Below are 27397 nucleotides of genomic sequence, written 5' to 3'. Positions count from 1 at the left end.
CTACCAGTCGCATTGGCAGAAATGGACAAGTTTATCAAAATCATATCAGTAATCAACATTCAAATTAGTTTCCATCGCATTGTATAGATGGCAATATTTAGTTGTTCAATATTTTTACGCAATCACTTTCTTATCTTTGTAGTTAGTATTTGGTAAACAAACATGGCTCAAAGTAGCGATGTAAGTGAGAAACGTCCACAATTTGGAGCACGTTTTTTGGAAGACAAAAGTGAAGTTTTTCGACACAATGCTTGGTAAGTTTTCTTGGGTTATTCGTATCTAAAATGAAAATTAAATATTGTGATCCTTTGCTAGTGACCCTTTCACCCTATCACATAGAGCTGTAGTTCTTGGGCTGTCGGACTACCTGAGTGCTTAAATGCTTTTTTGTGTTATCCTCGGCATTTGTAATTGTTATTTCGAACAATGTGTTCCTCTCATTATCTGCACTTCATGTATATTGATTCAATGACAAATGAAATTATTATTATTATTATCATGTCCTACGCTGCTGGGAGTACAGGCATAGTTTTTGCAGTCTGTCCCAGTAAATGAGGTCCTTCATGTCTTGAATTTTCCTGGTGAAGACATCTGTACTGCCTCTAGCTACTGTATGTCTCCTCTCATATGGAGTGACCATAACCGGCTGGAATAATCTAGCAGTGGTTGTACCAGGGCCCTCCATATAGTCAGCAATGTCTTTGGTTCTCTGCTGGTGAGGGTCCTCAGCACCCAATCAGTCATTATCCTGGCCTTCTTGGATGACTCTGTGGTGCTGGAATGAGCAGTCCTCGCCTAGGTACACCCTCAGGCATTTGAAGTGGGTTGTGGCTGCAATTTCTTGCCCCCCTTCTGCATACACTGTATGCCACACCACCAGCATAAAGGAAGTGTCTTGCCTCTAACAAGACTTGGATGCTGTGTATGCTTGGGCAGCTAAAAGCAATATGCACTTCAACGAGAAAAAAATGATGAAATTATGAGGCATGAACACAGCCATAAAATAAAAGATACAACAACACTGTATGATACAGTGTTGTTGTATCTTTTATTTTATGGCTGTGTCCATGCCTCATAATTTCATCATTTTTTTCTCGTTGAAGTGCATATTGCTTTTAGCTGCCCAAGTATACACAGCATCCAAGTCTTGTTAGAGGCAAGACACTTCCTTTATGCTGGTGGTGTGGCAATTCATGGTAGTGTTGTTGGCAAATGTTATAAGGAATGAGTCACTCTCTCACTGGCATCCTCCTTCAGAGCTACTTGATCTGGTATGTTATTAGAGGGTCTACATCTTTTGGTGTAGCCCAGTACTGGGGGCTCATCTGGCATAGATTTTAGGAACTTGTCTATTGGGCAACCAGTTATGTTCCTCAAATTTTTGGAGAGCACATTAAAGATTCTAGGCTCATTATGTACCAGATTATTCACCAGCAGGTTCTTGACTCTTGCTGGGGCTTTGGATGGTATACTTCTTCTGGCACACTCGCGTCCTGTTCTCTCATTGTATATGAGCTGCAGGAGTCCTGAGGTTGTTGGGTGTGTCACTTTTTGCTCCAGGACCTTCCAGATACAGATGGCCCTGTATCTGTTCCATCTCCTTTGCTGTGAGTATAGCCCCAGCTCCTTCAAGCAGTCCCAGTAGTCAAGGTCCCTCAGACCTGCTATTTGTTTGGTATAGAACCTCTGCAAAGCCTCTAGTTGTAGAATGTCACTCCTAATGTGAGGTGACTACAGCTGGCTGTACTAGGGCCTTCCACAGGGTTAGCATTACTTGTGGCTCCCTTGTGATAAAGGTTGATATCCTTTATTTGAATGGTATATAAAACAGTGAGGTAATAGAATGTTGTTTAGCCTTGTTGAGCCTTGATTAATTTCAGAACTAATCCTGACATCATTCACTATTTTTTTTTTTACTCGATGGTATCAGAAAGCTCATGATTATGGCTATACTCCTGATATTTCTGTTTGCTTATGGCCCAAACCCTGACACTGAAAACACTATACTATATAAGGTATACAAACATTGCATACCTTATAAGGTATACAATATGTCATCTTTATCAGGTGTCAACAACCAGTGTTTCCAGGTAACACCACCAACACACTGGCAGGAGAATGGACCCTCAAAGGCACAGCAGCCTTTCAGAGGTACAACCTTCCCAACCAGAAACACAGAACTGCAAACAACTCCAATCTCTAATGAGAAATATAGCCGTGAGAGGCTAGTACCTGATCTCTAGAAGAGGTTCGTGATTATCTTATTCTTTCACAACACTTAAACTTCTTTCTATCTTATACTCTTGTCATTTTCCTGATAAAGAGAAGTGCATACTAGCACATAGTTCCCCCTGTGTACTGCACTCTGACAACATAGAAACAAATTTAGACCTCAACACATGTCATAGATATACAAGTCCCGTGAAATATACTCGCACATCCCTCCAATGGAACAACTGCCTTCCTGGTATCCACCTAGAAAGTACCACACTCACCATAAGTCATTCAAAGAAGACTTTGTGTTATTGCCTGGGTAGGGATAGAGTGGGGCAATGTAGGATGTGTTCACTGTCTTATGTGTAGTGATTGCACCTGGGGCAATTTGCCTCTGTGACCAGGCCTCTTCTGTATTGGTATTATTTTAAGTTGAATAATGACCAGAATGCAGTCATGTTAGTGTACACCTTGTTTGTTGTGGGAGGGATTTATCTGTAGGGCTTAATGTCTGGAAGGGTTTGATGCAGTCAGAACATGCAGTTTATTCTCCATAAGGAGCTGAGAGTAAAATACACCCACAACAGAATATAAATAGATTCAAAAGAAATTGTGATAAAATGAAGATTCTGTAAATGTAAGGGAGTAGAATGAGTACAGGGTGCCAAAAGTATGTGACATATTGTGAGCGTCAAGAAAGGTTTTTCACAGTTAACCAGGATACCAATGGAACCTAAAGTGAATTTGAACATGGCAACTTGTGATATTTATCAGTTACTAAAAGAAGCTTCATAAATGAAACAGATGTCATACCAGTAATAATTCTGTATATGCTTGCCTTGGCCCCCACATTAATCTCTTCGATACGATGACACCTACGTAGTCATCATGAGGTGCGAGTGGGTAAACAAGGATGCTGGCATCATCGTTTTGATTATATTCATTCTGTAGTTGTAGCTGAATAACCCTCAAATTCTATGAACTGGTTTGACCATGTTTTCTTTATATACTGTATTACTCAGAGTGAAAGAGAACAAGTAATACAGCAATGAGTTTATATTTTATAATGCAAGTAGTGTGATGCATTGTACATCAGGCAATGCTGCGCATGAGAATTTGACTCATATTGAAGAGATTAAAGAGAAAAATAATTATTTCCACTTTTTTTTAATTGTCGGAGTAATCTTTGAAACATACATAGTTTTTATATATTTTCATTAGTTTAAATGTAGTACAAAAATTATTTGTTTATTACATTTCAGGATCAAGGGGAGTACTAAGGGCAATTTTTAATCAAAAGCATAATTTTAGAAACGCAACAAAATTAGGAAATATATTGAGCTTCAGTGATGAGGCAAAGTACAGAAACAGGCTCAGACGAGCAAATAGACCACTTACTGATATGTCTCAAGTATTTACACACAATAACTGGTAAGAAAAATTACTAGCAGTCAGGTTCTTAATTTTATGGCACTAGATTAAGTGGAATATAACTTACCTTTAAGAATTGTAGAATGTTAGGATAATGTAGAATAACTTGCTATTAGTAAATTTTTTCTTTGTATTAATATGAAATTAAATTGCCAAAAGATATACATAAAAATTAATTTGAGGTCTTATGTACAAAAGTTAAAGATATAAAAATTGGGAAGAATACACCTGGGAAGTCATGTCTCTTTACTTGCCCACTTATGCCACCCCAAACTTTCCTTGAGCAAACTCCCAACCTTTCCCATTCACAACAGCTCCCTGCAGGATCAATGACTTGCTCCAATGATGAGTTCTCTCATATCTCTGCCTCTTTCTTTGTGTTGAAAGTTATTTTTTATGGAGATAATCATGTGAGAGAGATCAACACTAGGGAAGTATGCCACACGCCCATATAGCATGAATTGACATTCATGAATTATGTTGGTAATAGGTCCTTACTGGGTCTCACAGAGGAATCACTGCTTTGATACATACCAGTGAGACCCCATAATACTCTGAAGGCTCTTGGTTCCAAAGATCTTAAGATAATCTTCAAGTCTGCATTCATTGTAGTATACTACATGTCTCTCTGCTGTACAGCAGGCCATGGTAGTCCTGTGAAGGACTTTCTGACATGACTCACTATTTTTATACACTACACCACCAAAGCATTTAAAGATTTCCTAGACCTTAATGTCCTTCCCATCCAGGGACACTGTATTGTGTCAAGCTATACCAAAGCAATGCTAGCCTGTCACTGAAACAGTGCCAACACTGAATCAGGTTGTAACAAGCACCAAATGCTTCAGATGTAGTCACCACATTAAGACACAGAACATCTTGTACACTTCCCAACAATTCAGACAACACAAGTCTTCTCTGAGTAACCTATTGTCCAACCCAATGGCTATGACCAGATTCCTTCAGGCCACCAGTCTCCTGCAAGAGATATGTTGATTATTTAGTGATCTGTGTGGTTATGTGAGTAATAACAGACTGTATTAGACAACAGCCACTGACCAGTTACTTGCAGAAACCATAATATGACCCACTGAACAACATGCAAAATTGTTAGGATTACAATTTTATGCTAGAACTTATGAGTCCTCATACCCAATCATAGAGCCAATCAATCCAATGCTTCAGAATTTCTTGAAGAGACCCATAGAGTCTCAAACCACAGAATAAGAAAAAATCCCACAACCTTCTACTCACAAATACAGTATAGTATGACCCTTCCTAGGTTCCTCAGAACCTTTTAAAAATAAAATTTGCTGGTGTATTTTAATTTCTTATTGTGGAGAAATTGGAGCATTTGAACTATGGATCCAGGATGCAAATAATAAAAAATATTAAAATTCTTCTGTACAGGGACAATGTGGAGTGGGATGAAGAGCAGGAGAACCATGCCAAGGAAATGGTTGCCAGAAACTCAGATATTATAATGACAAATGAAGATATACTTAAGCTTGAGGAGGAAGCAGGATCACAGTGGGATGCATTTTATGGAATTCATCAAAACAAGTAAGATGATCAGATGATTTGTTCTTTTCTGAAGGAAGAAAATATTAACATTATTATTTTTTTAATATTTGTCTTACAAAACAGATGTAACAGTAGAAATAATCACCACAAATACGAATAAAGGAAAAAAAATATATGCACCACTAACCATGCCAACACTCCAGGGATACAAACAACTTAACAACATATATACAAGCAACACATCCAGTTATCTAATCAGAGACAACAAATTTCAAGACCAAGTACCAAATCTAAATATACTAAGTTCGAGTGAGCTTCTCACAAGACAACCTCTCCAACACAACAAACAAGTAACTTCCTCAGACAATACAATGTGCAGGGACCAACAGTGGGTACTTGTAAGTGGTGATCCTACAGGGTGAACATCTGAGAGAATCATCTTCCTTCAGCCATCTTCAAATCCCATCAAAATACTCATTTCCACAAGGAGTTGCAGTCCTGAAGGGCTGACACTTGTGAGAGGAGAAAGCTGAAAGTAACTGGGTAAATGTAAGGTGATGAAATACACAAGGAGTGATGATAATAGTAGGGTGAGAGGTGAGAGGATGGAAGAAGTGAGAATTTTAAGTATTTATGGTTGCAAACAACAGTGAATGGAAAAAATGAAGGTGAATTAAAAAGTAAAGGAGGCAGATAAGTGTCTGATAGGGGAGGGAGTGAAAAAAAGAGAGAAATGGGTATCTAGGTTTGAGTGCAAAGATATGTATGAGGGAGTGACATTGCCCCTGGTACTGTATGGGGATTTCATATTTGAGGGTGGCAGAAAGGAAGAAGCAGAACACATTTGAGATTAGATGTTTGAAAAGTATGGAGGATGTTACAAGGATGAAAACATGAGAAATGTGGAGGTAATGCAGAGAATGGGAGTGGAAAGAGTTGTCAGATAGAATTGAATGAGTAAGAAAAGATTGGTAACAAAGAACGTGGAAAGCAGAAGTGGATAGTAAACTTGAGAGGGAGACCAATATGTAGAGGGTTAGGATAAATAAGGCACTGGAGGTAGGAGGAATGTCTGTTGAGTAAAGAAGAGAGAATGCAAATATAAGAATGAATGGAGAATAGTTGTACATGAATGAAGAAATGAGATAGCCAGAGGGCTTTAGTGAATGAGAGTTTGCTTGCCATATAATAAAGCTGTAGGAGGAAACCATCTCCACCTCTTGGGGTTTACTGTTGTGCTGTAACTTGCTGCATTGCCTTTGATCCAAATTGTGTGGCAGGAGAACAGGACTGACCCTTCATATACCAGATGCTAAGATGGGAGAGGTGATGAATAGATTTTGGGTAGGTATATGCAATGATTTTGCCACCCCTGTAGATTGGAGAAAAGTTCCCTTTGGTATGGATATATGAAAAAAGTTATGTTAATTGCTGTTTCAAACTAGGACTAGGTTGATGAATACAAGAGAGAAAATTTGTATCGAAACAGTGAAAGTTAAATGCTTGAGGCTTATACAATGAACTATGAAATATAACAAAGTAAGGAATGATAAGATTCTTGAATTAACTGGAGTAAAGATGGACCTAGGAGAAAGAGTAGAACATACCAACCTTTGGTTGTATGGTTGTTTTAAAAAGTGGCTGAAGGCAAATATCCTCAAAAGATGCAGATTTGTCATGCAAGGAGTCAAAAGAGTTGGCTGGATTGGGTGAATGAAGCCATGAGAGCTCATTGTAAAGATGTCAAACAAGTGAAACTTTATCATTGACAGAGTTGGAGAAGAATGTATAAAGCCTATGCCATGAGAGGGGTTCAACATGGATGAAATGGCAGTATTGCCAGGGAAGAGACAATGTCTAATTTTCAAGGGATGAATGTGATAGGAAGTAGAATATTACTCTATTGTGCCTAGTCACCCTACATGGTATATAACACTGTAAAAATTGGAACAAAGGTATATTAGTATTATGCATCCTTTCTTCCAGTAGTAGTAAAATATATTTTTTTCAGATTCTTTAAAGATCGTCACTGGCTTTTCACAGAGTTCCCAGAATTAGCTCCCCAAGTGGCTGATAAGTTCCCAGTCAAAGTAAAACCAGATGGAACTCCACAAAATGAAACCTCACCTGTAATACTAGATAGAAGTCACTGCACTGAACTTAATGCTGAAAACACAGAAAAATATTCAGAAAGTAAGTGTCAGTACATTTGGCTTTTCATAGAACCATTAATCTTTGAGTCAGTCCATCAATCTGTTGCCCCAGGTTTCTCATAATTGAGACTTGTGGCCCCCAAGTAACTGGCCACAATCACCAGTTAAACCAATAAGTTGTTAAGAGAAGTACAAGTACCTGTTAATGGCATTGAGGAAGTGTGGTTCATATTTGCATTTTTCATTTATTATGATTTTGTGTGTGTGTGTATATGTATATATATATATGTGGAAAAAACACCAAGGAAAAAGATAAACTGATGACCAAGCGCTTTCGTCTATTCAGACATCCTCATGCATGAGGGTATGGAGAGGGGAGAGGTTGCTAATTAAGTGAGCTGGCCTCACTGTAGATGTGTTGTGTCTTGCTGCATTGCTTCTGACCCAGGGCAGTGGGTGGGATACAGGGATGACTTGTCATCCATGAGGAGCTAAGATGAGAGGGAAGAAAGGGTAATAGATGGGAGTGGGTACTTGCCTTTTGACTTTGCTATCTCCCTTGTATGGGGGAAAAACCCTTGGTATATAGATAGTATGTGTGTGTGTGTGTGTATATATATATATATATATATATATATATATATATATATATATATATGTATATGTATGTGTATGTATCCATCTCATTACTTGGTGAAGTTTGATAAACAAAATTATATCACAGCATTCCCAGGTAGCAAGAGCAAGTTCCGAATCCTGGAAGTTGGCTGTGGAGTTGGCAATACTATTTTCCCCATCCTTGAGACAAATAACAGTCCAGATTTATTTGTTTATGGCTGTGATTTTTCTCCTGTGGCTATTGATATAGTGAAACAGTCACCAGATTACAATCATGAAAGGTGAGCTTCATGTCAGTTATACTAGAATATTATGTCTTTTCCTGGTGGAGCTGAATCAGTACCTTAGATCATAGCATGCAACTCATTCTGAGTTACATTTTTATTTACCAGATGCCATGCATTTGTCTGTGATGTGACAAAGGAAGACTGGGGTTGTGTTTTCCCAGAGGAAAGTTTAGACATCATCGTGTGTATTTTTGTCCTGTCAGCCATAGACCCTGAGAGGCAAGTGGTTAAATCTTTTCTTTTTACTTGTACCATAATTTTCCATGAGGGAAGAATGAATGAGGAAAGATCAGTAAAGAAGCAGAAGATGATGGAGTCAGTTACCATCATGTGGGAGACATCCAAATTTAGAAAGTAAATATGGATTCTTGTTCATTGCTCTTAATTGCAGACTTTCACATGTGGTAGAAAAAATGGCTCTCTACCTCAAGCCGGGTGGGAAGCTTCTCTTTCGGGACTATGGGCGATATGACTTGGCACAACTCCGCTTCAAGAAAGGAAGATGCTTAAGAGAAAACTTTTATGCACGTGGAGATGGAACCAGATGTTACTTCTTTACTCAGGGTATGATGGAAATGTCCAAAATACAAAATATATGTAAATATGTATTTATATGCATCAATACTGAAGTGAAATTGGTTCTTTTGTAGATATCATTCTTATTCTCTGATTACAGCATTTTATATCATTAATGTTTGCCATTTCTTACAGAGGAGGTCAGGACTTTGATGACAAAGGCAGGATTAGAAGAGGAACAGAATCTGGTAGACCGAAGGCTTCAAGTCAACCGAGGCAAACAGATCAAGATGTATCGTGTCTGGATACAGGCCAAGTACAGGAAACCAGTAACTTGATTCGGAACTGAAGGATTTAGTGATCAAGATTTTTTTATTTTTTTTTTTATGACTATGGTATGTTTTATATCAAGAATGTAAAGTATGGAAAATGTGTAACTTAGCAATATGTAAGACAAGCTTGTAACATGAGATGTCATTTATTATGAATCAGAAAATCCTTGAGTATGTTGACTTGAAATATAGAAACCTGAATTCACTTGTCACAGAGAAAACTGAATATTGGAAATGTAGTGTCAAGAATGTTATGAAATTAAAACATTTGGAATAACATTAATGAGCAAGCAGTGATATGTCCAGGTTGCTAAAAATGTTCTGTATCTTATGAGAAAAGGTGAACCCCCAATTTTATGCATTTTTTTTTTTTTATTGCCTTAGCATTTTCAGGTTATTTATTTTATGGCATCTACTGCTGTTAGGTTTGTGGAAATCCCCATTTTTTGTATTTCTTCTCAGCTGTTGGAACTTTGAAGATTGATTTTCCCAGTTTTAGTTGGACATAGGGAAGAGCCAATCTTTGATTTTTCATTACTTACCACTACCTATGGTGATATACCATAATGGTTTTAGTCAGTTAGATATTTGACCATTCTCTCTAGTGGAAGGATCATCATAGTAGGAAAGGAATTTTGAGGATTAAGTAAAGTGAAGATCATAGAATTCCTGTGTTCATAGGGTTAGGCAGGGTGGACAAATTCCTGGAAAAAAATAGGGGTTGACTATGGCATTGTAGATTTTGGTATCTAACTCCTGTAAATCTATCAATGAACCATTATCAAAATGGTTGACTTTACAATGTACAAATATTTTTATATTTTAAGTGAGTGCAAAAGATAGGAGTAAATGAAGAAATTATGAATGGACAAAGGGATGATGCAGCCTGAAGGAATGATATGCGTGTTTCATTATTTGAATAGATGGGGGATGGTGGGAGGAGGGCATAGGTAAAACACTAGGAGAATTGTACTTTACTGTATTTGACCCAAGCAGTGTGGCAAGGGATAGGTAAATCTGTCATACCCATGGTGTTGAGTCAGAAGAGTGGTTGAATTAGTTTTGAAATGGGTGTGTGCTTTGATTCAGTAAGGGGTTCTTTTAGATTCTACTGAGAGTCATTACAAATTTAAAAAAAAAAAAAAAAAAAAATTGTCACCAATACTTTCCTGCATATTTAGCGCCTACTGCTGCAGTAAATACACTTTGTGTATACTCATAGTTGCAGTAAATACATGTGAATGTACAAAAAATAAGTCAATCATTAAAAAATTTTGATAAAGAAAAATGTGTAACTAATGTAATTATATCACTCCTTATAAGGGGGAAAATGGTCTTTGTTATATGCATGTATATAAGAAAGCAATATTTTAATTTCTGACCATGGATGACTTTGGGGGGGGGGGCGGGTTAATGATCCCTCCAAAAAGATTTGGGAAATACTGGTGTAGAGGAATCTTGTTGCCACTGGTCTCTTTTGCAGAAGATCCAAGGCCTCCAGTTGAGACCATGAATTACTTAGAGAAAAGATATTGTTTTGCTGTCTGTGTATTAAAGGATAATAATTAAATAAATCTCTTGAACTAAGTAACCCTTTACTGCCCAAAAGGATGAATTTAGTGCTCTTAAGAGTTTTATCCTGGTAAACAATTTTATTCAGCTGAGAAGGACCACAGGGTATTGAAAAGGTAGAGGAAATAACAATAGGTAGGGAACAGGGTTTACCCTCCATCCACAAGGAGCCACGATAAAAGGGACAACAAATGGGAGCCTAAACATTTTTGAGATTAAGTTTGGTGAGGGGTTACAAGAATGGACAGAGTGAGAAATGTGGACAAAACACAGCATGTGGGTGTAAAAAGAGCTGGCTGATAGGGTTGATCAAAGAATACCAAGATGATTTGGGCACATGGAAAGAATGAGTGAAGAGGTGAAAGGAGCATTGGCTGTAAGAAAAATATTAGTTGATCAGGGAAAGGAGAGGACAAGAGATAGGTGAGAATGGTGAGTAGATGAAGAAATGGTATGGCTTGAAAGGATTTGCTCTTGTCTACAGTGGATAAAGGAAAGGGAGTTTGATTACCATGTAATAAAATGGTGGAGGTAAACCCTTTGGCAGTCTGGCCCTCCAGTGGAGGTGCATTGTTGCATTGCTTCTGACCCAAGCAGTGCGTAACAGACAGGAATGACCTTTCATCCATGAGGAGCTGAGATGGGAGGAACAACGTATGAGTTTTGGATAGGTATAGAGTGGGTGTATCCTTTGACTCAGCTACACTTACAAAGGCCAAAGGGCCTTTTGGTATGCGTAGACAATATACTGGATAATCGCTATATTTGTTGGATGGTGAGGCAGTGGTTACCTTTTCCTCAGGAAGTGGAGGAATGCCTAACCTTCCTTCACAGTATAATTAAATCAGTGCAACCAATCAAAGATACATTGCATTCAAATTCTGTGAACAATTTCCTCAATATATATAATCAAACCTAATGATGGAGTAACTAAACAGTAGGTAAAGGGTAATTCTATTTAAATTCTTGGTATTTGTAATTGTTTAATTTCATTCTTGGTCTAGGTCATGTAATAAACAACACTGGCCCATGAATGGCTCACAACCTTTATTCACAATACTTCTATATTTTTCACCAATTAGGAAATGATGCTCTAGATAAAATAGCCACCTAATCCAACTTAACACTTAGTTTCCTGAAGACTGCAGGTAACTTTAAAAGTTGGAGAGGGTCAGTAGTTCATTTCCACATTTGGCACTGGACTCATCAATTTATTGCACATTGTGTGGAAGGGGCCCTCCACACACCATATTTTCCATTTTCATTGAAACCTTATATACTTAGGGCCCTTTCCATCAATCACTTTCATAACTTCTACCAAATTCATTCTTAAATTCTCCACATTCATTCATTTATTCATTAAAATTGTCCACACATACATACATATACCAAGGCTTTTTCCCCCTTACAAGGGAGGTAGCCAAAAAGGGAAAGGCATAAAATCATTTCCACCCATTCCATCCCTGAATACACTCCACACCCCTCCATCCTCCCTCTTTTTTTTTTCAAAATTAAAATTGTCCACACACCTGGGAAAAAATAGCATACATTACAGGACTACTGGTAAATAATTTATATCACATTCACTGTTAATTATGACCAACAATGGGTACTTGTTTTTCAAACAAGGAGAGCTGACAACCATCAACTATTCCCTTCTTAATACTTTCAGCTGGTGACATAGTAACAGCCCCAAACCAATACAACACAGACAACAGTCCAAAGTTTCTTCCTAGAGAGATATCTGTGGGAGGGCCCTGGGACTAATACCAGCCACTGCAGGGCTGTAGGTTTTTCATTCAATGGTGAAACTCAAGGGAACAAATGTTATTACTATCAACTGTTAATTCTTTGACTTGGCTAGCTCCCTCATAAGGAGGAAGAAGCCCTTGGTATATAGATAGATAGTTAATTCTTTAACTGTATCTTATGGGAAGTAGTGAGGTTTGAAATTTCTAATACAAACATTTGGATTTCTTGCTTGTTCATCTGGTCTTTTGACTTGAATGGTCGACATTTAACAGCAACTGATCTCAAAAGCTGTGGACTAGAACACATTAATGCAAAATATTTCTCCTCTACAGTGTTTTGTCTGTTTGAGTCGCAATGTACACCATGAAATGTTAGTTTTCTACTGTATGTGTTCAGCATATCTGCTAACATGATCCACTGATTCTCTGACAACATTAAAAGCTTACGAACCAAATCATTCTTAAAAAACAAAATTGCAGTATGTGTGCCATCATCCACAACAACTTTAGCACTGCTATCAATTTCAGGTTTTTCTGCAGCATGACAGCCAACAAAACCACAACCACCACTGTGGTACTCTGACTGACATGAGGAACACTTCATTTTGATGCTGACTGAAAAAATTCGACTTATAGTTACAAAAGTAAAAATGGAAGGGGCTGGCCATGTTGATTTACTCTCCTGTTTACAAAGAACATCATATAGGTACTGGTGGGATTGTGCAGAATCTACAGCCATTTTCACAGATGGTAGGCCTGCTAACTGTACTTGGGAAAAAAGGGTATTTTGCAAATACAACCTGCTACTCTGCTTGGACATTTGCACTGAAAAATTCTCTAATATCACAATTGCTTCTGGTATTATGCCTAATGTATACTGAAAGGTATGACTAGGTGTATTAAAACTAAAATAAGCCCATATAGTATCATTTGTCTCCTTTTTATCCTTTAACAACACTCTTAAAATTTTACTGCCAGGAATACCTATGAAATTGTTGATGTCCAAATTAGTTGTCCTACTTTCATCATTCCCATCAGGAAAAGGCCTTTTGTTTCTATTGCTTCTATGAATTTCATTCATATGCTTTGGAGTCATAAGTTGCCTCTCTACCACAACTCCACAAACATGCACCAAGCCTGAGAAAGAGGAGACTTCTTTCTGCAACACTTCACTCACACTGATCACAACACTTAAGGGTTTTTCTACATAGGCCTTCTCCAGAAGAGTCTCCTCTGGCAAGTCCACCATGTCACAAGTACCAAAGTGTTCTTTGAGAAAGTGAAGCCACGGCACTGTCCGGCTTTTGAGCAAAACATTAGGTGAACCAGGAGGCAAAAATACTCTGTAAACACTTCCTTCTTTTACAAACTTATGATACTGAGCTCCTTGTCCCAAAAAACGAAGAAACATCTTTGTTGAACTACCATAAGTAGTTCTCCTTCGATTTGTCCCAGTTTCCTCAATGGCAGCTAATACCATGAAGAAACTGTTGAGGTTCACCTGGTGTGGATTTTCCTGATAGACCATTCCTGACTTAGCCAACACTCTAAACAGGAAGGAAGGAATAACTGGAGAAGATGCACTTCTTTCTTTTACACTCCCCTTCCACAAATTATACATATTGGCAGCCTCAAACATGGTATATACCATAAAAATGTTTTTCTCTGCATGTTCCATCAACAAATTAAACTTTTCACACACAATTTGAAATCCAGAAATTGCCACAACAGCACCTAATACCTTATCTAAATCCATATCACAATCTCCTGCCATGCATATACGTAAAAAATATGACTTGTCTGCAATCCCAATCAACCCATCTGCATTCTTGGTTAGCAGTCCACATAAGACAGTTTTTTCCTGCCCAACTTGAGGAAAGTGATCGACAGTGCTGTGTAACCAAACTTTGCAACTGTGGTTTCTAATTCTGAGGAGCTGTTCTTTGACTTCTGTCGTTAGGTCATGAAGACTTGGCACACAGAACAGTTCATAAAAATCCTGGAAAGCAAAAATAGATAATTCAGAATATAAGAAATACAAATCCACATATTTCATAAATTATCACATCAAAATTGTGAGAGCAACAGCAAGGAAAGTGAGAACCAACGCATTTTAATTAAACAAATAGAATGGTCTCATGACTATATCATCTGATTCACGACAGTGGGCAAGATGCAGGGATGACCCATCATCCAGGAGGAGCCAAGGTAAGAAGGAGGGAAGGGAATGAATGGGAGTGGAGTATGTGGGGATGGAATGGGTGAGAGTGGTTTTATGCCTTTATTTTTTGGCTACCTCCCTTGTAAGGGAGAAAAAGCCTTTGGTATATGTATGTATGTATATTATCTCAGAAATATATATTCTGTTAATGACAAAAAAATGAGACAAAGCTCCTGTGAAGAGAACTGCATGTACAGTACTTAGCTTACCGAGAACAATTTTCATTTGAAAGTACAGAGGAAATAAATTGTGCTAAAAATAAGTAAAGGTTATTTAATAATATTGTAACACTATCTCCCACAAATAAATTACATAAACAATATTCAACAAAAAGCTACAATAATAAAAACTCCAAGGGAACACTTTTTCATTTTCATACCTGCATAAAGACACACTTATGAGGTTCCTCCAGAAATTCAAGCAGCAAGGATCGACCATTAACAGACTGATCCCAGTTGACAGACAGCAGTTTCATCAAGACACCAGGTACCTTGTTTACATGTCGTCTACAATAATGAAATTTCATGAGCCCAGATACATTTTTGTTAGCAATATTTCAAAAGGCATTTACATAATAATTCCTTCATCTGGAGGCTATATTACACAATTTTCCTAGTTTACAGAATCAACTATTCTGCAAATTAATTAATTTCTTAAGCCATGTGTTTGCTCTCATTATTTGTTCTAACTTTATGTTTACTTAAGTTCCCATCCCATATGGATTACTAACATCATTTTTATGCAGTCAATACACATTGGTTGTTGGACCCTGTTGTGGAGGTTCTGTCTGAATGCACTGCTTCTGACCTAGGTAGCGGGTATAAGATTGGGATGATCCATCATCCACAAGGACCAAAGATAAGAGGGACAACAAATGGGTGTTGGACGGGTGTGGGTTGGGTGAAGAGTGGATATATGCCTTGGCCTAGCCAACTTCTTTATAAGTGGGAAAGGGCCTTTTGGTATATGTATATATAATATTTTGGGGATTAGTGGCACCCCTACAGATTATTCAAATAGCATTCTTACATGTTTGAAGATATTTCCAATTATAGAGGAATGCTATGTCACTTTTAACCTATACTCTCACCTAATTTCTATTGCTCTTCTTAAATCTCTCGTGTACTACTAAGACACCACTACATCTTTTCTCATGCTCCTATGCAACTGTGGTATAAAAATGACACCACTCTTTTACCATGCATGTCATAAATGGTGACTGAATGGATCAGAGTGAGGGGACTTTGGATATCTCTTCTGCATTTTTCTTACATGAAGTGGTAAGTCATGCTTTGACTCAGTCATCCCCTTACAAAAGCCATCTGTAATAATAATGTTCCCTGAAGTTCCACAGACTTGAAACCTGTGTCCACACAGTTCTTAGCAATAGTCTTCAGGAAAAACTGAGACATGGGATGTAGTGAAAAACAAAGGAGAAATGGTAGTTTAGGAGGAATGGGTATATTTCAAGGTGGAAGTGCTAAAGTAGTGTAATACTGTGTGGAATATGGAAGATGGAAGGGAACAGAAGGAAAGGTAGTGAAGGCTGAGATGAAGAGGTAAGGGCAGAGGTGGCAGAAGAGACTGTTGGAGGAATGGCTGTAAAGAGGAAATGAAGAAGTATATGAGAGGTATAGAGTAAAGGGGATGGAAGCAAAATGCAAGGTAAGGAAGGCTAAGAGGAGAGTGAATATCAGCCAGGGTTAGTACTTTAATTGAAAATAAACAAAAAGATAATTTGGAAATGAAAAGAGTCAAGGGAGGCAAGCTGGGTAGAGAGGAGAGGGTAAAGGGTGTAGATGAACAGATATCAATAGAAGTGAATGCAGTAAGTGGAAGATAGGTAGGTTATTTCAAGTTTTTGAATGTGGATAAAGATCAGGAGGTTTTGATTATGACAGCAAGAGATGCTAAGAAAATTACAAGGTGACACTAAAAGAGGAGATACAAACTGCATTGACAGAGATGAAACCTGGTAAGGCACCTAGGTTAAATGACTGCCATGTGGAATATCTTATGAAAGGAGTAGTTATAATGGAATGGCTGGTGAGATTGCTTAATGTTTGTCTAAGTGAAGAAAGTGTACCAGTGGCTTAAAAGAATGCACATATAGTTCCACTACACAAGGGAAAAGGGACACATATGAATGTTACAGTTCTAATACTTAGATATGCATATACCTTCTTATAAGTTCTTCACTAATCAAATCTGGGCACAGTTTCTCCATCAATGAACACTGCAACTCATATATCCACCAAACTGCCTTAAATCCAAGATTGTGAAGAAGAACTGTGTCCAGGGCTGCATATACACTTCTTTTGCCTCCACTGCTACCACTTAATACCATCTCTTTTGTGTGTTTCCCTGGGTCTATGCCTTCTTCTTCTTCCTGATTAGTTTTCCTGTAAATGCAAGAAGAAACACATCTGTAGTTCAATGAAGTAGTTGTAAAAATAGTGAATTTCATGGGTGCACTTCACTCACTATCCAATATCAGTCATCAGTCTGTTGCCCTGGATTTTTTCTTGGGAATGGTGTCTTGCCATGGCAAGGCTGTGCTATGTTTTGGGAGTGATTTCTTCTTTGGATTGATGTCTTTGGGTGCAGGTGAAGTATCAGATTTGTTGGTTTAGTTAGTATTTGTTTTGTGATCTATATATGTATGTATTTTTGGATGGGTGTGTTGTAGGAACAAGGGGTAGGATGTATTACATATATGAGTAGTAACTTGCTGGTATTGTTTTTTTATTGCATCCTGTGTGCTATGCTTGCATGATATGATGTAATGTCTATGCAATACAATTATTTGAATACCAAGTACCCAAGGCCCAAGTAGAAACAGGCACTGGATTAGGTAAAACAAAGGAAAGTACATTAATAATTTAATCAGGATTCAGAAAATGGAAAATTCCCACACTGAAGGTTTGATATACCTGTGCACCATATTAGAATATGTGCTTGGCTATCTCAGACTAATATTTGCAGCAATATAAAGAAACATTGCTATATATCATTACTTACCTTTCCCATCTCATCAGACTTCTTCCACAACAAACAAGGAACCTTTTATCCTCATACTGGCTGCGGTGTGCAAAATATATTCTTACACTGTCACCAACACAGATGGTCTTCCTGCTGCAGTGTGGTACTGCCATAGGCTGCCCATTCTCTTTTTGATTTACATGACAGACATCTACACATGATGAAGGAAGACGCATTGGTGGTTCATGTTCTGATGATATCTTATGCAAAGGATCATGAGGTGTGGCAGAATGAAGTGGAGGAACATCAGGAACAGGGAAGTCTGCTACTAAACCAAGAAGATGTGAGAGTACCAGATATTCCCGGTGGTCCAGCTGGTATAACCCAAGGTCTTCATCAATGACAGCAGTTATTTTCCCCTGTAACAAATAATGTCACCAGTGATTTTTATCTATGTCATCATACATTCATTTAAATAGATTACATATGAGTAAACATACCTTTATGCTTTACATGATAGCACATAATTTTTAAATTATCAGGACATTGAAAAGGATTGAGTCCCAACATATCTTTGTACAAGGGACAGGATGAACCAGGGCAATGAATTGATTGGTATGGTACCACTTATATATATATATATATATATATATATATATATATATATATATATATATATATATATATATATATATATATATATATATATATAGACACACACATGAAAAGAAACTCAAAAAAGATAATTGCAGAAGAGATCAGAAAAAAAAAAATAGATTCCTACACAGTGATAGATACCTGCAACAAATTAGACAAAGAAACAGTGTGTGCAAACACTATTCAAGATTTTAAGAAAAAACTTGATGCTGAAAGATACAAAGATGGGTCACCACGAGTATAGCTCCCTTCCTGTATAATACAACTAGGTACCGTAAATACATACATATACCAAGGCTTTTTCCCCCTTACAAGGGAGGTAGCCGAAAAGGAAAAGGCATAAAATCCATTCCCACTCATTCCATCCCTGAAAACACTCCACACCCCTCCACCCTCCCTCTTATCTTAGCACCTCCTGGATGACGGGTCATCCCTGCATCTTGTCCACTGCCCTGGGTCAGAAGCAGTGTCGCCAGACACAGCACATCGACAGCAAGGACGCTTCATTAAATCGGCGACCCCCCTCTCTGTCCCCACAATATCATGCATAAAAGGAGAAGACGGGGAGAAATCCCTTCGGGCTGCGTCAAATTTTGCTCACACATACTACCTCACCCCCATCCACCCGCCCATTCCATCTCATGCATCACAGCATCATCCATATACAACCATTCTCCATTCACCCCTGTCTTCTGTCCTCTCCCATCCTTCCTCAACAGATATTCCCCTCTTCCCCAAAGCCCCCTTCACCCCATCCATCCACCTCATCCTAGGATGTCCCCTCATGTTCACTCCCTCCACATCTGCCTTCCATACCTCTTTTACTAGTCTTTCATCACTCATTCTTTCCAGGTGTCCAAACCATCCTAATACTCTTTCATCAACCCTATCTCCCAACTCATCTTTCCACCCCTGTTCTTCTCCTCACCTCCTCATTTCTCACTCTCACTAGGTAAATACATTCTCACAACTAGGTAAATACACACACACACATATATATATGTATATATACATATATATATATATATATATATATATATGCATATATACATATATATATATTTGGATGATGGAGAACATAAACACAGGGAAGGCTCGGAACCCTAAACACTCTAACGTTTCGTTCGCGTAGAACTTCTTCAGAGAGTGTATGTAGAACTGCAGTTGAAGTTTATGTACTAAATCTAATTATCTTTTCGGACACTTGGGAAAGGTCGTTTTTCTGGCGTGTTTTAGAATTAAAATACTAGTTTCTTTAGCTAAATTGATAAACCCTCCTCGATGATTCGATGAATTATTAGTTGAAATATATGCTGATTCAACAATTCTTCTAGTGAATTTATCAAAACCTTTATGAAGCACTTCAGCTTCTCTCCAGTTTGGTAAAAGATAGAATTTTTCCGCATGAACTACTAAAGAATTAGATGTCCAATGTGCTTTTATGTCATTTTTATGTTCATAAATTCTTTTTTCTAATCCTCTTGACGATTCGCCAAAATAAGCCATTGAGCAACTATTGCACGGGATTTTGTATACGACGCTGTTTTCAGAATTGGTTCTCTTTTCAGAAGTCTTTATTAAATTACCTATCCTCTTGTTAGTTATTTTAGCTATGTTTATACCTGATTTTGTTAAATATTTGTCTATTATTGGTGACATTTCTGAGCCAGGTACTGATATAAAATTTGTATTATTTTTATCATTTCTCTCTTTCTTTCCACGATTGTAAATATTCTCTGCTTTTCTTTTTGTTCTTTTCAACATTCCCTCTGGATATCCAAGTTTGTCAAATAATAGAAGAATTGTTGAATCAGCATATATTTCAACTAACAATTCATCGAATCATCGAGGAGGGTTTATCAATTTAGCTAAAGAAACTAGCATTTTAATTCTAAAACACGCCAGAAAAACGACCTTTCCCAAGTGTCCGAAAAGATAATTAGATTTAGTACATAAACTTCAACTGCAGTTCTACATACACTCTCTGAAGAAGTTCTACGCGAACGAAACGTTAGAGTGTTTAGGGTTCCGAGCCTTCCCCTGTGTTTATGTTCTCCATCATCCAAATAATTTGTCTAAAATACTTATCAATATATATATATATATATATCTTCTCTATTTACACATGAAAAGATGAGGAGGAATGGCTGCCATGTAATTGAAGCAGGGGAAATAAACCAGGTTTGGCTGCTTGTCCATGCTGTTGATGTGCTGCCTCTCACTGCATTGCTTCTGATGCAGACAGTGGGCAGAGGGTGGGGATGGGCCTTCATCCAGAAGGAACTTACATAAAAGGGAAACAAATGGGTGCTGGATGGGTGTGTGATGTGTGTGGGGTGGGTATATGCATTGGCTGGCTACCTCCCTTATAAGTGGGAAGAAACCTTTTGGTGTGGGTGGGTGTATGCATGTATGTACATACATATATCAAGGCTTTTCCTCCTTACAAGGGAGGTAGCCAAAAAGAAAGAGGCATAAAACCATTTCCACCCATTCCATCCATAAATACACTCCACTCCCCTCCACCCTCCCTCTTATCTTAGCACCTCCTGGATGACGGGTCATCCCTGCACCTTGTCCACTGCCCTGGGTCAGAGGCAGTGTCGCAAGACACAGCACATCCACAGCAAGGCCGCTTCATTAAATTGGCGACCCCCCCCCTCTCCGTCCCCCATTGCAGAAAAGGAAAAGACGGATAGAAATCCCTTCGGGCTGTGTCAAGTTTTTCTCACACATACTACCTCACCCCCCATCCCCCCACCCATTTCACCTTATGCATCACAGCATCATCCATATACAACCATTCTACATTCACCCCTGTCTTCTGTCCTCTCCCGTCCTTCCTCAACAGACATTCCCCTCTTCCCCAAAGCCCCCTTCACCCCATCCATCCACCTCATCCTAGGACGTCCCCTCATCTTCACTCCCTCCACATCTGCCTTCCATACCTCTTTTACTAGTCTTTCTTCACTCATTCTTTCCAGGTGTCCAAACCATCCTAATACTCTTTCATCAACCCTATCTCCCAACTCCCTTTCCACCCCTGTTCTCCTCCTTAACTCCTCATTTCTCACTCTATCCAGCATAGTAACCCCCATCATACTTCTCAGACACCTCATCTCAAACACATTCAAACTCCTTCTCTCTTCCTCTCTTATGTTCCATGTTTCTGCCCCATACATTGCTGTTGGCACAATCACTCCTTCATACAGTCTCCTCTTAGCATCCATTCCCAAATGTCTATTCCTCATTACATTTTTTAATCCACACACAGAAACATTAGGTAAATATATACCACCAAATACAAACAGAAAATTATTATATCACTTAATGTCATAACTCTAAAATACTTAAGTATATATATTTACCTGGTAACAAATAAGATCTTCAAATCCTTTTCTTGGAAAAGACAGATTTGAATATTTTTCTTCTTGGCACACAGAATGAAGCTGTGAACTTCGTGATGTATGTAGAATTGTAATGTTTAAGGATCCCTGCAATAAATCAGAGTTAAGCGGTTCTGAGAAGATTAAGGAAATAGCAATTATAAGCTCATCAACCTTTTTCTGCCCCTACTTGAGAAATACAATAGAGTCTCTTGTGGATAATGAGATTTGTGGGGTTAAAGAAGAGAACGGGGGTGAGAAGAAAATTACTTTACTAAGTACAGCAGAACAGTGTTGAGGTTGTTTGGGCATACGGAGAGAATGAATAAGGGAAAACTATCAACAAGGGTGTGGAAAGCAGAAATGAATGGCATGAGCTTAAAGGGAGACTGAGAATGGGATGGATGGATGGGATGAAGCATTTTTTAGATGCCTGTGGTATGTCTGTTGATCAGCATAGAGATAGGAATGGTGAGTGGAGGAAGATATGAATGAATGAAGGGATAATATGGGCTGAAAGGGTGTTCTATCTGGCCCTCTTGTGAAAGAGCTGTGCCACACTACACTGCTTATGACCAACAATGTGATAGGAAACAGGATGACCCTCCATCACTGATGGGAGGAGCAAATAAATTACTTTTGTTCATGCGTGTAATTTAACTTGCCCCTACCTCCCTCCAACCTTATAAGGGGGGGGAATGTTTCAATACATAGATATTTTTAAATACTGGTTACTGAATAAATTAAATGATACCTTATAAATGATATCTTCTTTGAGGTTGGTGATGGTGTAATCATGGCCAATAGCCAAGGTAGAATGCCAGGCCAGTTGTGAAGGTCGGCGAACAAATACATGGCAAACCTGATTTCCATCATAAAAGTCAGCCACAAACAAAGCATGGGGTCGCAATCTGAAAAACACATATACTGTACCTCAAAATCTATGCAAATAATAATTAACATAATCATAGTAATAATAGTAATGATGATGATGATGATGATAATAACAACAACAACAATGATAATAATAATAACTGCTGCCCTGAGTTCCAGTGACTGAAACCTAGAAATCAAAACAAGAGATAATTCATTTTCAAGACAAGCAAGAATTGCACTCAAACACCTATGAACAGGTCATTCATTATCTTGCACTATAACAGTACCATCACAGAATTAGCCTGACAACAGAGAACACTGGGCAAAGATGTGACCACCACATAGAAGATATGGACCATCTTATACTAAACTCATTTTCCACAATGTGACACAAAATCTCTTCAAAGAGCAATTTATGTGCTGAACTGGAGCTGTGGCCAGTTTCCTGGGGGCTGATGGTCTTCTGTAAGACAGAACTGGGGCAATGGATTGATTAGTTGATTAGATACTAAATTTCATACTCATGAAATATGTCTGGTTGAACTATAAATTAAATCAAATCATTCATCACTGGGCCTGAAGCTAATATCTCTGATAGTGTATGCATTTATATAATTAACTTGGATGAATTATCTGGAATTCACAATTGTTTTTTCTGTTATTTGTCCACAGCACACACTTTTGTATTGTTTTTCTAACATATCCTCAACTAGTTCCCCATTTTGTTCCTCCAAAGGTCCAATTTTTACACAAGACTTTTGGGCATATGCGTACAGTATTTTGGATTGTTCTTTATGACCATTAATGCTTTATCTTCATCATGTTACCTCTCTTTTATGTGTGATTCTTTCAGTTTGGTTCCTATTTCTTTTTTCCTAGGGGACTATTTCCATTTTTCAAGAAACTTCAAAACCACACTCTGATTCCAGAGACAAGGTTAACTCAGTACTCATTTGAAGCTAGGTTAGCTTAGATTACATTATTTGTTAGGATTGGTTCTATTCAACTATTTTCTCTCACTTTTCCACTAAAATATCCCAAGTTTCCATCTCCTTCCATTGTACTCCCACATATTAGGGGTGTCAAGACTGACATGGTCATATTATAGGTACTAATTAAGAAGATGCAAGAAGTTGAAAAGGTCCAGGGGGTATTCATGAGGAGGTTAGTCAGTTACTCCCTGAATTACTAGGAGAGGCAGAAAATTCTCTACCTCTATTCACTGCAGACACAGTGAGCAATATATAGTGATTTAAGTTTGGAAAGTCCTGGAGGGCAAAGCACCAAATGCATAACATAATGAAGAAAACACTACCCCAGGTTTGGTAGGACCAGTGAAAAGAGGTCCATAAGCAGTTGTTCCCAGCAAATGAAGAAGATCCAGGCAGAAAGCTTCACCTGTGTTGGCCCCACTCTTCAAATATCTCCTAAGAGAGATAAGGGACCTAACAGGAGTCAGCACAAAGATTTTCAAGAGGAGGCTAGACAAATTCTTGGACAATATCCCAGATGAGCCTCCAATCCTGCATAGCCCAAAATCATGAAGAGCAGAAACAAACTCGATCACAGACCAGTTCCAATTCATGAGGCTTGGGCAGAGATGTGGGAGAGGTGTGTCCCCAAACTGGGCATGGTGTTAACGCCAAAACCTACCTACAAGTACAGGTAAGCACAAGTGCAGTTGCAAGTGGTCCTGTCAGAGGTGCATTTCTAACTTTTCTTGTATCTTAGGACAGGAACATACAAGACTGCATTTTAAACCAGAGCCATATTGTGGCTATTATTAGGCCAAATTTAAAAAACATATGAGCAAGTCATTTACAAATGAAACTTATACTGTCCAACAGTTTTGGAAGCAATTCTAATGATTCTGTATCTACACTCCACAACATTCAAATATTGTAAAATAGAATATGAAAAAAATTGGGAAAATAAGATAAATATTTTCTTTTCATGAATTTTTGACTCACCTACTCACACAACAATTTGTTAGGTTAGGTCAGGTTAGTTAGGTAGGTAGATTAGGTAACCTACCTAATGGCTAATCTAATCTAAGTTTAATCTACCTAAGACCGTACACAAGCAGTCGCAGTCGATGGTGTGAAGTCAACCGAATCCAAGGTAATAAGCGGAGTACCACAAGGATCTGTGCTTGGCCCCCTCCTATTCCTTGTCCACATGAATGACATAAATAGTAGGGTGGACTCAACCCTCCTGTCTTTTGCCGACGACACCCACATCAGCCATGCTGTGCGAGAAAGTGGAGATGTGCAACATCTACAAGACGATCTCAACTCAGTTTATGCATGGGCCAACAACAGCAACATGCAATTCAACGATGAGAAGTTCGAGGTCTTGAGATATGGCACAAATCAAGGCATTAAAGACGACACTGAGCTGCACACGGAGAGAGGTATGAAAATCACACCAAAAGCCCATGTGAAAAGCCTGGGCATCCACTTAAGTGATGATGCCACTTTTCAACACCACATCATGCACTCAGTAAATAGAGCAAGAGGGATGGCCAGCTGGGTCCTAAGGACCTTCTCCTCAAGAGAGGTTCAAGTGATGCTTACCCTCTGGAAGTCGCTTATCCAACCGATACTGGACTATTGTAGCCAACTCTGGTCACCACACAAACGCGGAGACATCCAGATGCTTGAAGCTGTCCAACGGAACTACACCAGGTGCATCAAAGGGATGCAAGATCTCAACTATTGGGATCGCCTGGGAGCACTAGGCCTATACTCTCAACAGAGGAGGAGAGAAAGATACAGGGCCATTTACACATGGAAAATCCTTGAGGGACTTGTTCCGGACCCCACGCCCTCTACAATCAAGCCATACCACAGTATAAGGCATGGGCGTAAATGTGAGAGACAAACTCTCCCATCGAGAGCCCCGGTGAGGATTAAGACCCTACTGGCAACCAGCCTAGGCCATGAGGGTCCTAAAATCTTCAACGCCCTCCCAAAGGAGGTGAGAGAGAAAACTAAATGCTCGGTGGACAGCTTCAAACATGCACTGGATAGGTTCCTGCGGAAGGTACCAGACGAGCCTCCAGTGCCAGGCTACACTGCCATAAGTAGGTTCTCTCAAAACACACTACCAGACCAACTGACCCTCGCAAGGAAGGACAACAGGACTGGCAGCAGCGGTAGTCCACTACGGCTGTGAGGATCGACCTCAGAACTCCACTAAGTAAACTAAGTAAGTAGTTAGGTAGGTAGATTAGGTAACCTACCTAATGGCTAATCTAATCTAAGTTTAATCTACCTAAGTCTTAAGTAGGTTAAACTTAGGTTAGATTAGGTAGGTTAGGTAGGATAGATAGATTAGGTTAGGTAGAGATAAAACTCCACAAATCCCGAATACTTTCAACAATGTTTAATGCTAATGAAGTCAAACTAAGTATATTAATAAGTTTGACACTGATGAGTATCTAACATTTACATTAGGCTAATGTAAATGTTAGATTAGCTTAACTTACTCAAAGACATGACCTAAAGCAACCAGTTTCCCAGTCAGTTCCATCAGTCCTATTCATTGACTTTTATAACCTAATAATATAGGCCTTTTAGTTTCAATATTACACTGCACATCCTAAAAGGCTTATTCCAATTCTTCTTTTTTTCATAAGGCCTTCGGAGGTTGGACACCAGTATTTGTTTACAGAGGTTCAGTTTGTATTTAGCGGTCAATAGTCAAATGTACTTATGTAAACTGCTGTGGATAATTCCTATAATATTTTTATAAATCTATAGATAATAATATTAACTTATAACTTATATTTATTTATATTTTTATGTATAAATTTATGTTATGAATAAAGAAAATGTTTTTTAAAATTTAATGTAACTAAAGCCTACATATGAACTTTGATTGTAACCATAGCAACGTGACGCTTTAGTCCAAGAACATATATTTCATAGTGATGGGCAAAACTATATGTATGTTTTTGTAATCGATTATTCTGATTACTTTTGCAATCAGTAATCGATTACTTTTGCCTAGAAATAGCTTATGCTGTGGTATATTTGTAAAGTACAAGGTTTTATTGTAGTGTCTCAGCCAAGAATCCTGGATGTAGTTTAATAGCTGAAAACTTAACCCGTGACTTCCAGTATTTATTAAGTTTAATTTAACTTTATATAAACTCAACTTTAAATGAGGGCTCACAATAAAGTGAGTTATTATTTGTTTTTCGTTATACATATCAAATTAACAATGCACTACGAATTACGAATATCAACAAAAATAAATATTCTACTAATATTCTAATAAAATAAATTAATATTCTTGTTTACTTTTGTTCTTGAGCAGAGCCCCTTTCGCAATGATAGATTTAAACAAGTACGAAGTCATGAAACTGCTACTACTACTATTACTACTACTACTACTGCTACTACTACTACTACTACTACTACTACTACTACTACTACTACCACTACTACTACTACTGTATTAGTTTCACGACTTCGTACTAGTAGTAGTTTCAGAGGGATTAGCTTGAGTATAGTTGGGAAGGCTTATGGGAGGATCTTGATTGAGAGGAACAGAGGAGGTAATTGGTGAGGAACAGTGTGGATTTAGGACGGGTAGAGGTTGTGTAGATCAGATTTTTGTGGTAAGACAGATATATGAGAAAGCTATAGGGAAGGGGAAGGATGTTTTTTGGGCTTTTATGGATCTGGAAAAGGCTTACGACAGGGTAGACAGGAGGGCATTGTGGGAGGTTTTTGCGGATATACGGGATAGGAGGAAAGCTTCTAGGAGCTGTCAAGAGTTTTTATGAGAGTAGTAGAGTATGTGTCAGAATTAGAAATGGAGAGAGTGAGTGGTTCGAGGTAAAGGTGGGACTTCGTCAAGGATGCGTT

General features: G+C 38.3%; 2 protein-coding genes across 5 annotated transcripts; one reads left to right on the top strand and one right to left on the bottom strand.

The window, feature by feature from the left end:
* The first annotated feature begins 20 nt into the window (after positions 1–20).
* Positions 21–13065, top strand: Mettl2 (methyltransferase-like protein). Of its 4 annotated transcripts, XR_012967626.1 has the most exons (9): positions 136–254; positions 3477–3645; positions 5056–5208; positions 7181–7362; positions 8047–8221; positions 8333–8446; positions 8619–8791; positions 8939–9138; positions 12927–13065. XR_012967626.1 is itself a non-coding variant. In XM_076209043.1 (8 exons), exons 1-8 carry the CDS (start codon positions 248–250, stop codon positions 9079–9081), a joined length of 1116 nt encoding a protein of 371 aa, XP_076065158.1. In that variant the 5' UTR covers positions 136–247; the 3' UTR covers positions 9082–10363. The 4 variants fall into 4 exon arrangements, 3 of the variants coding, with proteins under 3 accessions (XP_076065167.1, XP_076065158.1, XP_076065173.1); XM_076209043.1 differs by lacking the exon at positions 12927–13065 and having other exon boundaries at positions 8939–10363; XM_076209052.1 differs by lacking the exons at positions 3477–3645; positions 12927–13065 and having other exon boundaries at positions 21–254; positions 8939–10363.
* LOC143039176 (CST complex subunit CTC1-like) lies at positions 10521–26197 on the bottom strand. Its single transcript, XM_076209034.1, has 7 exons — positions 26011–26197; positions 22399–22555; positions 21627–21752; positions 17641–18020; positions 16800–17021; positions 14999–15125; positions 10521–14397 (listed from the first exon to the last, which is right to left on the bottom strand). Exons 1-7 carry the CDS (start codon positions 26052–26054, stop codon positions 12556–12558), a joined length of 2898 nt encoding a protein of 965 aa, XP_076065149.1. The 5' UTR covers positions 26055–26197; the 3' UTR covers positions 10521–12555.
* Between the last annotated feature and the right edge of the window lie 1200 nt (positions 26198–27397).

The sequence above is a fragment of the Oratosquilla oratoria genome, chromosome 2 (genome assembly GCF_046742065.1).
Source record: "Oratosquilla oratoria isolate Oo_2021 chromosome 2, ASM4674206v1, whole genome shotgun sequence".
NCBI classification, from domain to species: domain Eukaryota; kingdom Metazoa; phylum Arthropoda; class Malacostraca; order Stomatopoda; family Squillidae; genus Oratosquilla; species Oratosquilla oratoria.
Note: the sequence above shows the minus strand (reverse complement) of the source record. Positions and strands in the feature narration are given on the sequence as shown.

Excerpts from the sequence above, each read along its gene's own strand:
- LOC143039176 (XM_076209034.1), bottom strand. The coding sequence starts at position 26,054 with ATGGAACTGACTGGGAAACTGGTTGCTTTAGGTCATGTCTTTGA. Across the intron at positions 18,021-21,626 it reads AAGATCTTATTTGTTACCAG|GGGAAAATAACTGCTGTCAT; the intron begins GTAAATATATAT and ends TATTTGTTACAG. Across the intron at positions 14,398-14,998 it reads ATAAGTGTGTCTTTATGCAG|GATTTTTATGAACTGTTCTG; the intron begins GTATGAAAATGA and ends TTTGCTTTCCAG.
- Mettl2 (XM_076209043.1), top strand. Across the intron at positions 5,209-7,180 it reads TATGGAATTCATCAAAACAA|ATTCTTTAAAGATCGTCACT; the intron begins GTAAGATGATCA and ends TATTTTTTTCAG. Across the intron at positions 7,363-8,046 it reads CACAGAAAAATATTCAGAAA|CATTCCCAGGTAGCAAGAGC; the intron begins GTAAGTGTCAGT and ends ATTATATCACAG.